Genomic DNA, 13805 nt, shown 5'->3' with positions numbered 1-13805 from the left:
TTATAAAAACACTCCAGATAACGTGGTATGAATTTTTTATTTGCTGCTATTAAAAAATAAAAAAATAAAATTCACCATGAAAATATGGTTCAGGGACCGTGTCTCAGCCTATTAATGCACTCTACTGATATGACAAATCCATTCAGTGAGGTTTTTGCCTTAGTAATAGACTGAACTGACTTTAGTAACAGAGTTTTAATGAAGGGTATGAAGGGAATCATTGCTCCAACTTCTAATGGTGTGGCATATATATATCTGCTTAACAAAGGGCCTTCTGTTTCCTTAGGTGTTATGACTGCAGGTCCCAAGTAAAGGAGCTCTGTTTTATTTGAAAGAACTCCATTTTATGTTGGATACCCATGAATCCTCTAGTATGCAAAAAATTACTACTGTAAGGCTTGATAAATAATTCCCCTTTCAGAAAGTTTAGTTTGGGGAAGGAAAAAAAAAAGAATTATGCAAACTTAAGGAAAATTATATAGACTAGATGCAAGAAGTAAAATATTCTACAGTTGTTGAAGTTTACCTAAAGAATGGATACACTAATTAAAATATTTTACACAATTACATGCTAAATAAGACCACATAACTTTATGCAAGACACTAACATCTTAGGCAATCCTCTGTTTTCACAACTTACACTGAAGGACGTCAAGGTATAAGCTTGGATTCATTTCAGATGAGTGACGTGCAAAAAGTTAGTATTGCCCATCAAATGGTCACTTAAGGTAAGTTTCAGTATAGGTTTTTTCCTTGTTTTGTGAAAATTCGAAGTCAAAGCTAGGCACGTGTCTTCTTCTCTCTTTTAGATTGAAATTGCAGTTGTGGCATTGAGAGAAAATGTTCTGTTAGCATACAGTGAACTTGCACCCTCAAGAAGACATCTTAGGCATTCAGATAGTAAAACTACACAAAAACACTTCTGCTGACCCTACCTTGGTGCAATGATTAGACACTTTTCTGGTTAATTTAATTTTCTCTGTAAAATGAATGCCATCTTCAGTTTTATTACTTTTTCCTGTGGGCTTGGTTCTGTTTCTGCCAAACTTTGTGACAAGACTGTAGCTGTTTTCAGTGGGAATTGGACCAAGCACTTTCATTTACTCTGAGTATGCCTATGAAATAATGCTAACTTAGGATGCTGTGAAGATACTGTTTTAACAGGAAAAGCTTGATGTTGGTGCAGTGGAGCTAACATTGCTTTGGTATGAATTATGTTTTTTTTGTTTTCTTGCTAACAGGTCTCTCCAAGAAAATGGGGATCAGAAAGTGGAAAGTAAAATAGAGGAGGTCAGTTTTTTAATATTTTTTGTTCTCTTTTGAAGACTCAATTTCTCATTTCATATTGAAAGGGACTAGCTTTGTCATTACTCTCCATTCCATTAAAATCAAAGCATTAGATTTATGCATAACAGCTTTTGAACTCTTACAGATTCACGTAGATATGACTTTCTGGAAATAAAAAGGGTCCCTCTAAATCTTACTGGAAGTTATAGCTCTAGAAGTAGTCTTGTTTGCTGCAGAGACTTTATAGACACCTCCTGACAACTGACTTTCTTGAGTATAGGACATGCACAGATTGTTTCCTCTATCACCCTTCCAAAATATTAAGTATACGTAAGTTTAAGTCAAAATTTGAAACCTTACAAACATGCTTTGCTTTGTTGTCAACTCATGAACAAATATAGCTGTATTTGTGTTTGGGACTAGTTTGCACTGACAACGCTTCAAGGACAAGTGCTGGCAACACAAGTACTACAGTAGGCATGGGTATTGAGCATGCTGGTGGTTCTGAACTTCTTCATCAGCATCTCTGAATTTATTTCAACCTCAGTTTGCTGTGAAATACTATGAAAGTTCACAAACAGATCTTTCTCCAGGTGAGTTTAGGCTTCCAATATTGTAACAAAACAAAGAATTGAACAGATATAACTGTCCTTATTTATATCTGTTATATATCTTAGTTATACTCACCTTGAGGTGAGTACTTGCCACCCCTTTTGTGCATGTGGGTGTGACCATGCTTATTTAGTCTGGTCTGTGTAGTGTCTTGTATTCCTACAGTTTTATACAGCGATCGTTCCTCTGGATACAGAAAGAAGCCTAATGAAATTGCTTAAAATCTGGGGAAGGGCTGTGTTCTTAGGTCATGTCTGTTGCATTCTTTTTTTTGTTTTGTTTTTGATTCTGGTAAATATTACAACAAACATTCTGGAAATCTCAGTTGTTTGAGAATGGTGAAATGCTTGAAATTTAGTGGGTGAAATTTTTTGGGATCAGAGTTACTTCTCTGAGAAGTCAGGCTTGTCTGGATCTTGTTTTTAAAGCTGTAGTTGTACACAGTACTTTAAACTGTCAAAATAAGTATGGCTGTTTCAGGAGCTATTTGCTGCTCCACAGAGCCAGATGCTTGAGGAGCTTAAATGACAATGCAGTATTTCCTCTTAACATGAATATGCAGATTATTTCAGTTAATTCGTGAATTTCCTGAGTTGTCTAGCTCTAACCATCAGTATTTGTGGGAAAACTAATGGTCATTGGATGATACGTTTCTATTTAATACCTTTTTGAATGATAACCCTCTGATAGCTATCAATTTACATATGTCCCTACACGGTAAATTTTGTGACAAACTTTTAGTAAGCTTAATAACGAGAGTACAGGGACTTGCTGATATTTGGCAGGAATGTTAGAAATTCAGGTCCTGTAATAAAGAACCTGAAACTGATGCTGACTGAAATGATTCCCCCTTTCAAAGCAATGAAAATATAAAACAGAAGTATTGGTAGGTGAATTTTATTTTTTCTAATGAATTTCCATTTATTAACATTTTTAAAAGACTAATAAACTAAAAACATTTCCTCGAGTTGTAATGTAAAACATGATATTTCTTTAAATTCACATGTTCTGAGAGAATTGTAACCTTTGCACTGGTGCTAATGTCTCTGCTTCTGTATTTACGTCCACTTAAATAGGAATCATAACGGTGGATGTTCATATCACAAAGCTATGGTACTCATAGCTTTGGATGTTCTTTTGAGCAGCTACATTAGCTTTGAAGATGCTTTACTTTTAGTGGTAAGCTTAAGGGTATTAGGTGATTTGATTTTGGGGGAAAACTGCCCAGGGATTTTTTGACATAAAGAATGCTTTAAGATAGAAGTTTCTTGGATTATCTTCTGTGAAGCTCTTTGTAAAAGACTGCCATGGTTTTTGCTCTAAAGTAACTTCCTATATGAATGTTTTGTGATATGAATCTTACCTGTTCTTCAAAGTTTAAATACTATTCCTTTATTTTTAGGCTGTTGCACCTCTAAGGGAGAAAATCCGAGATCTAGAAAAAAGGTATGTGGTCTTTGCTTGGTTTGGGAATCAGTTTAAAAGCGCAATTTCTGCTTTGTAGCATTAAATTCTGTACCTTGTAGGCTAGAGATACGTATTTTGCATATGCCTTCAATACTTTTGGATTTTTGTCATATCTATGTTAGGATGGGCCCTTGAATGCCAAAGGACATTAATGCTTAGGGTAGTCAGGGCTGAATAATCCCATCAAAGTAACTGTGAGTACTAAATTCTTGTCAAGGTCAAATCCTGTGAAGGAATTTAAAGATTTTAGTGCTGCCGGTGAACAGTTTACCATGGTTTAGTAAGTCTAGTACAGGTATGAGCTGAAATACATTGGTTTCAACTACGAGAAACTGGAGGTGTTTTACCTTACATTTCCCATGCTTGTGATCGCTTACCATGGGTCAGCTAATGTACAACAATTTGCTTTTGAATCTTGTCCTGTGCACGTGTTTTGGATGAGCCCAAAAGACTGACTTCTCTTAGGATTTGTAAAGGAATGTGATATCTTGAATTAAATTAGATAATACAGTTGAGAAATGCAGACAAGCTTTTTGGTGAACCACAGGTGGTAAATGTGGTAGATTTCTACGCTTGCTCTAGTTCCACCACTTCTTGTGCTGGTTTGAGTCCACTCTGCAATATCATTTCCTCCCTCATGTGGCACCAGAGCCATTCAAATGCTGTTAGTAAACTGGGTGGGGAAACTAGACATTTCAGTGTCTCTTCACAAGTAGGTCCCTCACGCTCCAACCTGTTTGCCTTTCAGCCAGATGCATTCTCCAGTCTGGGGAAACTGGCAGTTGTTGGCAGCAGGACACTGCTGTTTTTGACAGTGATACTGTTTCACGGGTGACAGAGTCCATGTCCCAAACAACCAGCCGGCTGAGAATGCTGCATTACAAAGGGGCAGGTCTGGCCTTATTTAAGCCAGTGCCAGTAAGCCGGGATGGTTACATATGGCATACTGGTGGTGATCTGCTGTTTCATTTCAGTAAGAACGCTGATCTGATCATTGATCTCTTAATATAAGTATGGATTTCATGGGTCGAACTAAACAAGTGATGCAGTGGTGAAATTATAGAGAAATGATTTTATGTTCAGATTAAATTTTTGATGCACTGTCTCTGTTCAATTGACTTGGTTAATCTTCACTGACAGCCCAGTATATCTTCAATTTCAGTTGTTAGTAATTCAGGTATTTCCTTCTGCTGTTGTGGTAGGGGTATCCTGGTTGGCTTTTTTTTGCTTTTGTAATTGTTGCATTTTTCCAAATGAGCTATGGGTAAAACCATTAAGTTAAAGCTTTTGTCAGGAGCCGTCTAAATGCTCATTTCACTTTGAGTAGTGTGTGCAGTGCATTAATGGTTCTTGTTTCAAATGTCTAGCAAGTCACTAGCAATGAGCAGAAAGAATGAAAATGTATTTTACCTCTGCAGAAACTGATCTGGGAATCATATTTATAATAATAAATAATTATTATTTATATATAATTATATTATCTGCTGGTTCAACTGCATGTAAGATGTTGCTGGTTCAACTGCATGTAAGATGTTGCTGGTACTAATTTTTAAATTTTGTATCTACATAAAGAGGTGGTATGCAACTATTCACTAACAGATGCCCGAAGGCTGATCCTGCTTGCAAAACTTATTCTCTAGTGTCAATGTTTTTTTACCTCATAAGCTGATTAGAATCTGAAAGCAAGCCATCTTCATGCATTTGGGAAGCAGGAAAGTCAAGAATTCCTTAATGCTAGTCTCATGACAAAAGGTTGTTTAACAAGCTAAAGTTGGAAAGCTTTTATTAATGATTTGCACAGCAAAAAGTATTGCTAGGCCTAGTGTATTCATCAAAGCAAAACTTACACTTAAGCTGTTGCCAAAAGATGAGCGTTCTGCTGGATCAGTTCCAGACTCCTGCATGCTGCCCCTGAGCCATTCCTGGTGTAATGGAAGGTGCAAGAATGGTTGGGACATTCCTTTGGCAGCAGTGTGACTTGGTTATGGACTAATGTAACCTTGGCCTTAAAAATGGAGGGGACTGACTTTTACCTCATATCCAGTTACTTGACACTTACCTTTTTTAAAAACTTGATAAACATTCAACGTATTTTCAACTCTCGTTATTGGTGGATTTGCCCTTCTCTCACTGGAAGGCTGTTTTACATGTATGTATTATGCTTACGCACTGCTGTTTCTCATTGTTTCACCTTAAATCAAGGAAATAAGGTTGCCGTTAGTGATCCCTGTAGTGATGTGATGCAAGGCAAGTGTAGGTAGTTCCTTCTTTCAGTTTTCCTGTATGGGTAATGTTGGAAGATTCTGCTGCATATTTCACCTATCCACAAAACTGAAAATGGCTTTAACTCTGGGATGACAAGTTGTCACAAATACAGAAGCACTGTGCTTTCTCTTAATTTCCATTGGGCCAATACTGCAAGCTAGAACCAGAGGAGATGCTTCAGAATCAGAAAGTGTCGAGTCAGTTCAATCAGAGCCTGTGAGTACGCGTAAACATAATCTCAGTGTGAACTTCTGATGTAAATGTCTCCTGCTTGCTACATCCGATTGTATCTCTAGCATGTGGGCTTCCTGGAGAAGAGTAACTGCAGTTTGATTTCTGTCAGGTGTCACACTGGTATTTAGTAAGAATAACATGAGCTATTGAAATATTGCTGGGAATAAAACGCTACTTAACTTTAAAAAAAAAAAATCACACCTTTTTCACACCTTCATTTGGAGGTGTTTGTTGTCATATGCAGAGTGCATGCCAGTGAGGGGGAGAAAAAAGTAACATAATTGTTACTGTGTCCATAAAAGCATTTAAGGCTCTGAGCATCCATTTTGAAATTAAGAGAGCACCAGAGATTCATAGGTCACATAATTTTATTTCAGAATATTTTAGTTTTGATTGAATTATTCTGAAGAATGTGAAAAAAATGAAGTGAAAGTAGATTGTAGACCATTAAGACAACATCAGTCTATTCACTTTTGAGAAGAAAATTAAGATTAGCTTTCAGACTGAGTAAGGTCTCTTGTTTGGAGGAAAAAAAAAAAAAAGGTTGAGGCATCTTAGAGGGTGTCCTCAGCATTCTGCTTGTAAACATTACATTGATTACACTGAAACTTTAAGGAGAGTTGTTTGAAGTCAATGTGGTAAGTTAATAGAATTTCCTTTCCAGATTTTTATAGAAGGTTGCTTGCTTTTTAAAACTTCAAAAAATAAAAACTAGTTGCTCATGTTTTATGATTGTATTCTCTTGTGATGTCATGCCTGGCTCTAGGCCTGTTCTCAACAGATAGAAGGAGCCAAGTGATTCATACTCGAAAATCACTTAAGCAGAAGGTTAAAAGCACTTCTTGCTGTTCAGTTTTTATATTTTTCATGGTGCTTCAACAAAACAGGTAATTTCTCATGTTGGTCTAGATTCTTCTTTAGATAAAAGGAGTAAGCACGGCCTTACTTTGAGTATTGGGCGTTGTCAGAATAATGTTTCATAATTCAAAGAAGCAAAGCTGAAACTTATATGATTTTTCTTCTTTGTTTTGATTTGTTTTTTAGTTTCACCCAGAAATACCCACCAGTGAAATTTTTATCAGAAAAAGATCGTAAAAGAATCCTGGTAAGTTTGAACTTACTCAAGGGTTGTGCTTGGGAAATAAGAGCTTGGTGGAATGTAATCTGTTTTACAGGATTAGTTAAAAACCACGAGCAGGGTTAAAGTAAAATACTTTGGATGTTGTATGTGCTGCACAGGGTATAGGCTAGTGCTTCGCTTACCCTGTGTTGATGTTCTCAAACACAGCATATGGATTTTAGACTTGGGCTCTGGTTTAGAGGTTTGACTTGCTGATTAAGCTGCTGTTCTCTGCAGGTCTAAACTGTTAGAAGCATCGCTAGACCCGCGTTCCCAGGTGGCTTAAACTTGCAGACTGGGAAACTTTAGGCACGTCTTGGCAGAAAGTTTGTATGGTTGAACTGAACAAGTCGTAAGGCTAAAAGAGTAGCTGCTCTGCAGTACTGTTAAGAAGGAGCAGTTAGACTGAGGCAGCGTGTATCTCTTACCTTCTCTGTTTCTGGTATTTTGAAGCATCACAGACATTTTAGGATGGGAGAGGAGGACAGGTTTAGTCAGGACAAGTAATAGTCCAAGGCGTCTTTAAATTCAGCAAACTGCTGTGACGTCAGTTTTACAGTTTTGTCTACAAGCACTTTTGAAGTTAGCAGTGTCTTAAAATTTTTCTTGTTTTCGTCTGTCCTGGGCAAAAAAAGAACGTCCTTGTTTCTGAGAGGTAGTGGAAGTATAGCTACTTAAGATATGTATTAAGCGCTTCTGCCTCTGTAGTAGAGAGCAGAATCTACGACAAATCCCCACAAAAGTGCTGAACTTTCGTGGTTTTGCCTTGACACTTCAAAATTTTGACAAAACACTGGAAAGATATAAGTAAAAACAAATGACTTTATTGCAAAACTTCATAAAGAATGTGTTACTACATTTTACTAGTTTAGTTTAAGTTCATTTGTTTATGGCTGCCTGAAGGGGATAGGTTTGTAGGCTCCCTGATTCCTTGTTGAAATTGGAAGGTGTAATGAGGAAAGTAACAGCCTTAATTCTGGAAAGTCCTAAATAGTGTGCTTATGCATGCAACTGTAACAATGTTACCTCAACGTCCTTTTTTTGGTACGATAAAGTGTTTACAAGAAAATTATCAGTACAAGCTGTTAATGGATTATGGAGCTCTTTACTATTTTAACTTTGCCACTTGAAGATACTGGATGTCTTGCTGAAGTTCATTGCTTCAACGGAGATGACAAATAGTTGGAATGGGAGTGTTTTCTGCAGACCTGGAGGTGAATAGCTTTTTAATGTCTGCATTCTGTAGAGATTAAATTATTAAAGAGAGAGCTGCCCAAAAGGATGAGTGAGTTGCATAGTCATTTCTTCTGTATTGCAGTTGGGAACTAGTTCAATGCGCACTCATTGGCATTCACAAACCTGCTGCTCAACTGGGCAGTTTCACTCATTTATAATGTTCGTGTCATCGTGTAGGAAAAATTTTGAATAGTTGACTTCAGCACATAGAAGACTTGTGTAGACCTTGCATGGCACTTCAAAATTTGTCAGGAGTAAATAGAAAGAACTGGTGAGCCAAGTGAAGTTTGGTAGGTGGTTTGTTTCATATTTTGTTGATTCTATGTGTTTTTTTTCCCTAAACCATTCTAAGTTCTTATTTTCCCTGAATGCAGTCTCCAGCTGCAAACCTGCAGATATCCACAACACTGATGTGAGCAGACCAGTTCTAGCAGTTCTTTGCTTATTCTGTATCTATTTGCAGATGATTGCTAGTAGCAGCGGTATCTCAGCTAAAACTGGATACTCCAGTACTTTCTTTCAAAAGAGCTTAAGTTCATTGAACTTCGTCCTGGGGTGTATGATTTGTCTGCTTGTTCACTTCTCTGAAGTGACTAGGCAAAAGGCTTTTCTATGCAAGAGAAGGATTTCTGGTGATTTTATGGATGAAAGCGTTGGCGTAGGCTCAGTGTGTTGTGTTGTTGTTGTTTTTTTTTCTGAATTGAATATGGTAGACCAGTAGAAACACAAAACAACAACAAAATTAATGCAATTTCCATGTGGGACACTAGATGTTTTAAATCTGATTGCAGAGAGCAAAAATAAACCTGTCTAGGAAACAGACTAGTATTTAAACACATCCACTGCAGGAAATTATTAGTAATGTTTGTGCCTTTCCATAGATGCTGAAGTTAAAAAGCATGTTGGCACTATTAAATTATATTTTTATATAAAGTTTTGTTAAAGAATGTTTATTTAAGCCCCAGGTGCTGCTATTTCAATTCTGTTATGGAAATGATTCATGTACAGTATATGGTTTTGGAGATGAATGTTATTGTAATTTGCAGGAAGTCATATTTAGAAATGAAGTACATTAACCTTGCTTTTATAAGCAATTACAGGAAGGTTATGTTGAGAACTTCAGTGAAAAATGATCTTTTTAATGTGGCCTCAAGTAACGATAAAAATTAATTTATGTAGCTGTTTACTTTTCCAGGGGAAATTCAGCTCCTTTTCCAGGTAGTTCGTTATCAATACCTATGGAATTGGCATGTTAATAAAGCTAATACAGGTTTATCATAAAAACGACTTACAGATTTAAAATAATTGTAAACTTCTTTCCGAACAAAATTGGTTTGTGCTTTTTTCCTTTTTTTTTTTTTTTGCTTGCATATAACAGAAGAGTGCTGCTACATGCAGTGTCTGGTTGGGTTAGGAGATGGGGAAGAAGACACCTTCTTCATGTTTTGCTACACTGAAGGCATATAGCAAACATTGAATTTGTCTTCTCTGCAATGCTGGAAATAGAAGTAGCAGCAGGGAATTTTGTTGGATCTTGATTGAAGGAATAGGTTCATAAGCTCTATAGGAAACTTTGGTCCTGGTCACCACAAAAAGACAAACCCTTTGGAATGTTCAATAAGGCTGCTGTTCACTCCCAAGTCAGGATAAGCTTATGGCAGTAGGTTTTCTGTGCATTTTTTTTTTCCCTTAGTAAGGTATTACCTGGCAAAGGGCTGTTCTTGCTCAGTTACTGCGCTCTCTGTGCTCATAGCATTATGCCAGAAACCTGTTCCTCCCTCCTGTCTGTTATGGGATTGTGGGAGCTCTGACATCATTGCTTTGTTTTAAAGAGGGTTTCTCCTGAATCTTCCTTCTCCTTCAGGTTTGTCAAGGAACTGAATTACATACTGAATCTGGAAGCACTGACTAACCCAAAAGAATGCCAAATAGGCCAACTAAGTGGCTCTTTTATTAACTGGTACAATGTCTTTAACACCAATAATAGCCCTGAGTTTTTAATATGAAAAAACAGGTGTGGAAAAACAAGAAGTAGAAGGCTGGGGTTTAGAGAAGAAAACAGATGTCAGTCTTTTTTTTTTTTCCTTTTCAGTTTTTGTTAGCTTTCTATCTGCCTTTGTTTCTTTCCTGATTATGAAATTAAAGAAAAAATCTGCTCATCTGGTGTTTGCAGCAGTGGATGGGGGGAGAGGGCAGGATAAATATCTTCACTTTGTGCTAGTCAAAGATTAAGAACTTCAGGCATTTATATCATTCTGCGCACAGTGCTTGGTCGTTATAACACTCTATCCATGCATTAGATTCCTCTTCGACAGTATCACTATGCCCTTTTGTTTGGCTAGTTGTCTCTGCAACTGAAGAATGGAAATGAACAGCTGAATCACCTTTTCAAAATGTAAATTTGATCATGTAGTCACATAACAGAGCTGATGCTACATTGAGCTTTTACCTTCATTCTTTAAAAGTGTTTGTCTGTCATCTTTGTGTATTCTTATAAATAGTTTATGAAGTGCAGAGAAAGTGATTGCTTCCATAGATATGTCTGTCTGGATGTGTCACGCAACGTGGAGTCCTACTACTTGCAGTGTTTACTGCTTGAATACTCTGTTAGTGATTGTTGTTGTCGTTTACTCTTAATGACATACAGAAAGGGGGAAAAATAAAGAACTTGATTACTTTAACTCTAATATGGAACAAGAGCACTATATTTAAAATATTTTATTTCTGCTTATTTCTTTACAGTAAAGCATCATAAAGTTCCAAGACAGGCAAGTGCTGTATGTCAGAGTAAATGGTACAAGAGGCTGCAAACAGAATGATAGGATGTGCATACACATCCTGTCATAATAGGGTTGTGGATGCATTAAAACAGAACAGGAATAGTTTGGTTTTTTTTTTCCGCCTCTGAGAGGTGAAAGAATTTGTAGTACTTAGAACACCCAACATGCCTTCCATTTAAAGCAGACAGAAGCTGGATTTGATGTTTCTAATGTTATAAATCTTTCACAAAAATAGCATGGACTTTTTTTTTTTCTCAGAAATGGGAATAGTAAAGAATTCTCTTACCTTTTTGGGTCTTTTTAGATCTCTCTCTCACATAAAAAGGGCACAATCCATTTTGAAGGAAGAAAAAGGAAAGATTCTAATCTGAAAAAAAAAGTGATGTTGTTGATATGAATAGTTAGCTGAACTTGTTGGCTGACAGTGATGAAGCATGTCAAGCATCTCTTGAAATTCTAGATGCCCTAAATATTGGGTAAAAAAAAATTGAACATGGAAATGGAGATGTTTCCCCTGGAGTAAGTAAGGATCTGAAAGCTACTGTTCTTTTGTTTTCATGCTGTAGACTTTGTCTGGTGTTTCTGTAAAAAGAAAAAGAAATTTATACCAACTGTCCTAACGCAGATAACTGGAGGAGCAGGGTTTGTGGGTTCTCATCTTACTGACAAACTAATGATGGATGGCCATGAGGTTACAGTTGTGGACAACTTCTTTACGGGCAGGAAAAGAAATGTGGAGCACTGGATTGGTCATGAGAACTTCGAACTGATAAATCATGATGTCGTTGAGCCCCTGTACATTGAAGGTGAGTAGTTTCTACCTTGGTATTTGCTCTTGGATGTGCTTTACGCTGGTAAGCGTGTCTGTAAAGAAATTAACTTTGGGCACTGACTTCTGAATTGATCTGTTACCTGTATACTTTATTATTAGCCTGATTTCTGTGACTAGTGTGGGGTGAGAGGTTAAGAACACTTGCCTGTGAAATCAGTTCTTCCTTTCTGATTAGATGGGAGGAGGAAGTTTTCAATATTTCCTTCATGTGACTGATTTTGTGAGAAGACAGGATGCCAAAAGGTTAGTCTGTCTGTCCGTCCCATCCATTGCCCCATGTCCCTGTGTGCATGCACATGCTTACGCAGAATCTGGGTTCTGTGTCTCCTGAGCTGAGAAACTTAATTCAGGAGTGTGTAGTTACTGCAGACTGCATACGTCTGCAACTGTGAATGGTCAGTTGAGAGGAACATAAGCTCTTTCACAGAGCAAGTCGACTTGCTTTTATTAGTTGCCTTACGTTTCTTCTATGGAAAATAGTGCTCCTAGTTTAGGTATGAGCATTCCACCGCTTGTGGAATAGGAAAATGACAGCATTAATTCCTGCAGTTTTCAACAAAAAATGAAGAAACAAAGATGTAGAAGTAACTCAACATCTAAACTTACTACAAGCCTCAAACTATTATGCCAAACTGTAAGATGACTTTAACACAGCTGTATTTAAAATATATGCATTTGTAGTCTTTTCTTTGGGAATATATCAGTGTATAGTGAGTCAATGAAAAAGTTACTGTAACTCTGCTGGAGTTCAGGTGATTTTTTTCTCCCTTCCTTTAGACTTCTGTAGCAATGTAATTGTTTCATTTGTTAAAACAATGGATCTGGGGCTGTTTTTTTCCCCATTTATTACTTATGCTGTAGTCTAATGGGTCAAATTTCACAGGAGAAACCTCTAGTAATTGCATCTCTTGTACTGTTGCTAGAGATGAATTCCTGACAACACTACTGAAACAATTCTGCAAAGGTGTTCCTTCTCTGTTCTGACAATGCATTGCTTCAGTTACTGTCTGTTACTTTATTTCAAACTTTTGTTTCCACTGGTGGGATAATAGAACTAGGATATTATTGGCTCCAGGCGCTGTAGTTTATACCTCAGCCAGATGGGCTTTCCTAATTCACCTATGTTACCTTCTTTCTAACTGATTACACTCAAGAACTTTTCAGATAGTTATCAGTTATCAGATGCTCAGTTACTGGGCACTAATGAATGTGAATTCTGAGATCCTTTTGCTACATGTCGCATTCTTTGTGTAATAAAGACGCATTAATTCTTCATGTTACAGTGATAACGTTATAACATTATTCAGTAGGCAGTTCATTGAATTTCTTCTCATCCTCCAACAACATAAATTAAACCTAATGTGGCTAAATATTAAAATAAAATTGGCTAAAAAATAAGATAAAAATTAACTTCAATATATCAGTATAGCAACTTGATAAATTGTTGTTCAAGTTTAAAAACAGTGCAGGGTTTGGTGTCAAGCATAGGAAAGGAGGGGAAAAAAAACAAGTTGAGGCAATGAGGAATAGTTATTGTAACAGATTAAAAAGTTGTCTCTTTTTATTCTGACATATGGATAAATACCTCTTATTTTAGTCCCTGGTAGTCTTTTTCACTTGGAAATAGAAATTGGAATGAGTGGGAAGTCTTGAAGGTTTTCAGCTGAAGAATTCCTATTTATACACTGTCCTGTATGAACAAGTTCATATACGGATGTTTAGCACTTGAATTCCAGAGAAAGTAATCGGTACTTTATTTTGGAAGGTGACCTCATTTCTCGTCTAGAAAGAATAATGTCTGTGCTGTTGATATGGAAAGTGAATTTAGTTTCAAAATGTGTAGCTTTCATTAAATATCTTGATGAATTATTTAGCTGCATAGTGATGCTTACGTAGTATCTGTAAGTAATTATCTTTGATCCATGACACATGAGGCAGCACTCGGCATTCTTGGATCTTGATCTGGGCTGGC

At 36.9% G+C, this 13805-nt stretch overlaps 1 protein-coding gene across 1 annotated transcript in view; it reads left to right on the top strand.

Annotated features, from left to right (window-relative positions):
* UXS1 (UDP-glucuronate decarboxylase 1) overlaps positions 1 to 13805 on the top strand; it is a 57889-nt gene that overhangs the window by 13363 nt on the left and 30721 nt on the right. Inside the window, 4 exon segments of the mRNA XM_040536707.1 lie at positions 1242 to 1290; positions 3302 to 3345; positions 6910 to 6970; positions 11627 to 11807. Of these exon segments, the coding sequence (XP_040392641.1) occupies positions 1242 to 1290; positions 3302 to 3345; positions 6910 to 6970; positions 11627 to 11807 (335 nt within the window).

The sequence above is a fragment of the Cygnus olor genome, chromosome 1 (assembly GCF_009769625.2).
Source record: "Cygnus olor isolate bCygOlo1 chromosome 1, bCygOlo1.pri.v2, whole genome shotgun sequence".
Classification (NCBI taxonomy): domain Eukaryota; kingdom Metazoa; phylum Chordata; class Aves; order Anseriformes; family Anatidae; genus Cygnus; species Cygnus olor.
Note: the sequence above shows the minus strand (reverse complement) of the source record. Positions and strands in the feature narration are given on the sequence as shown.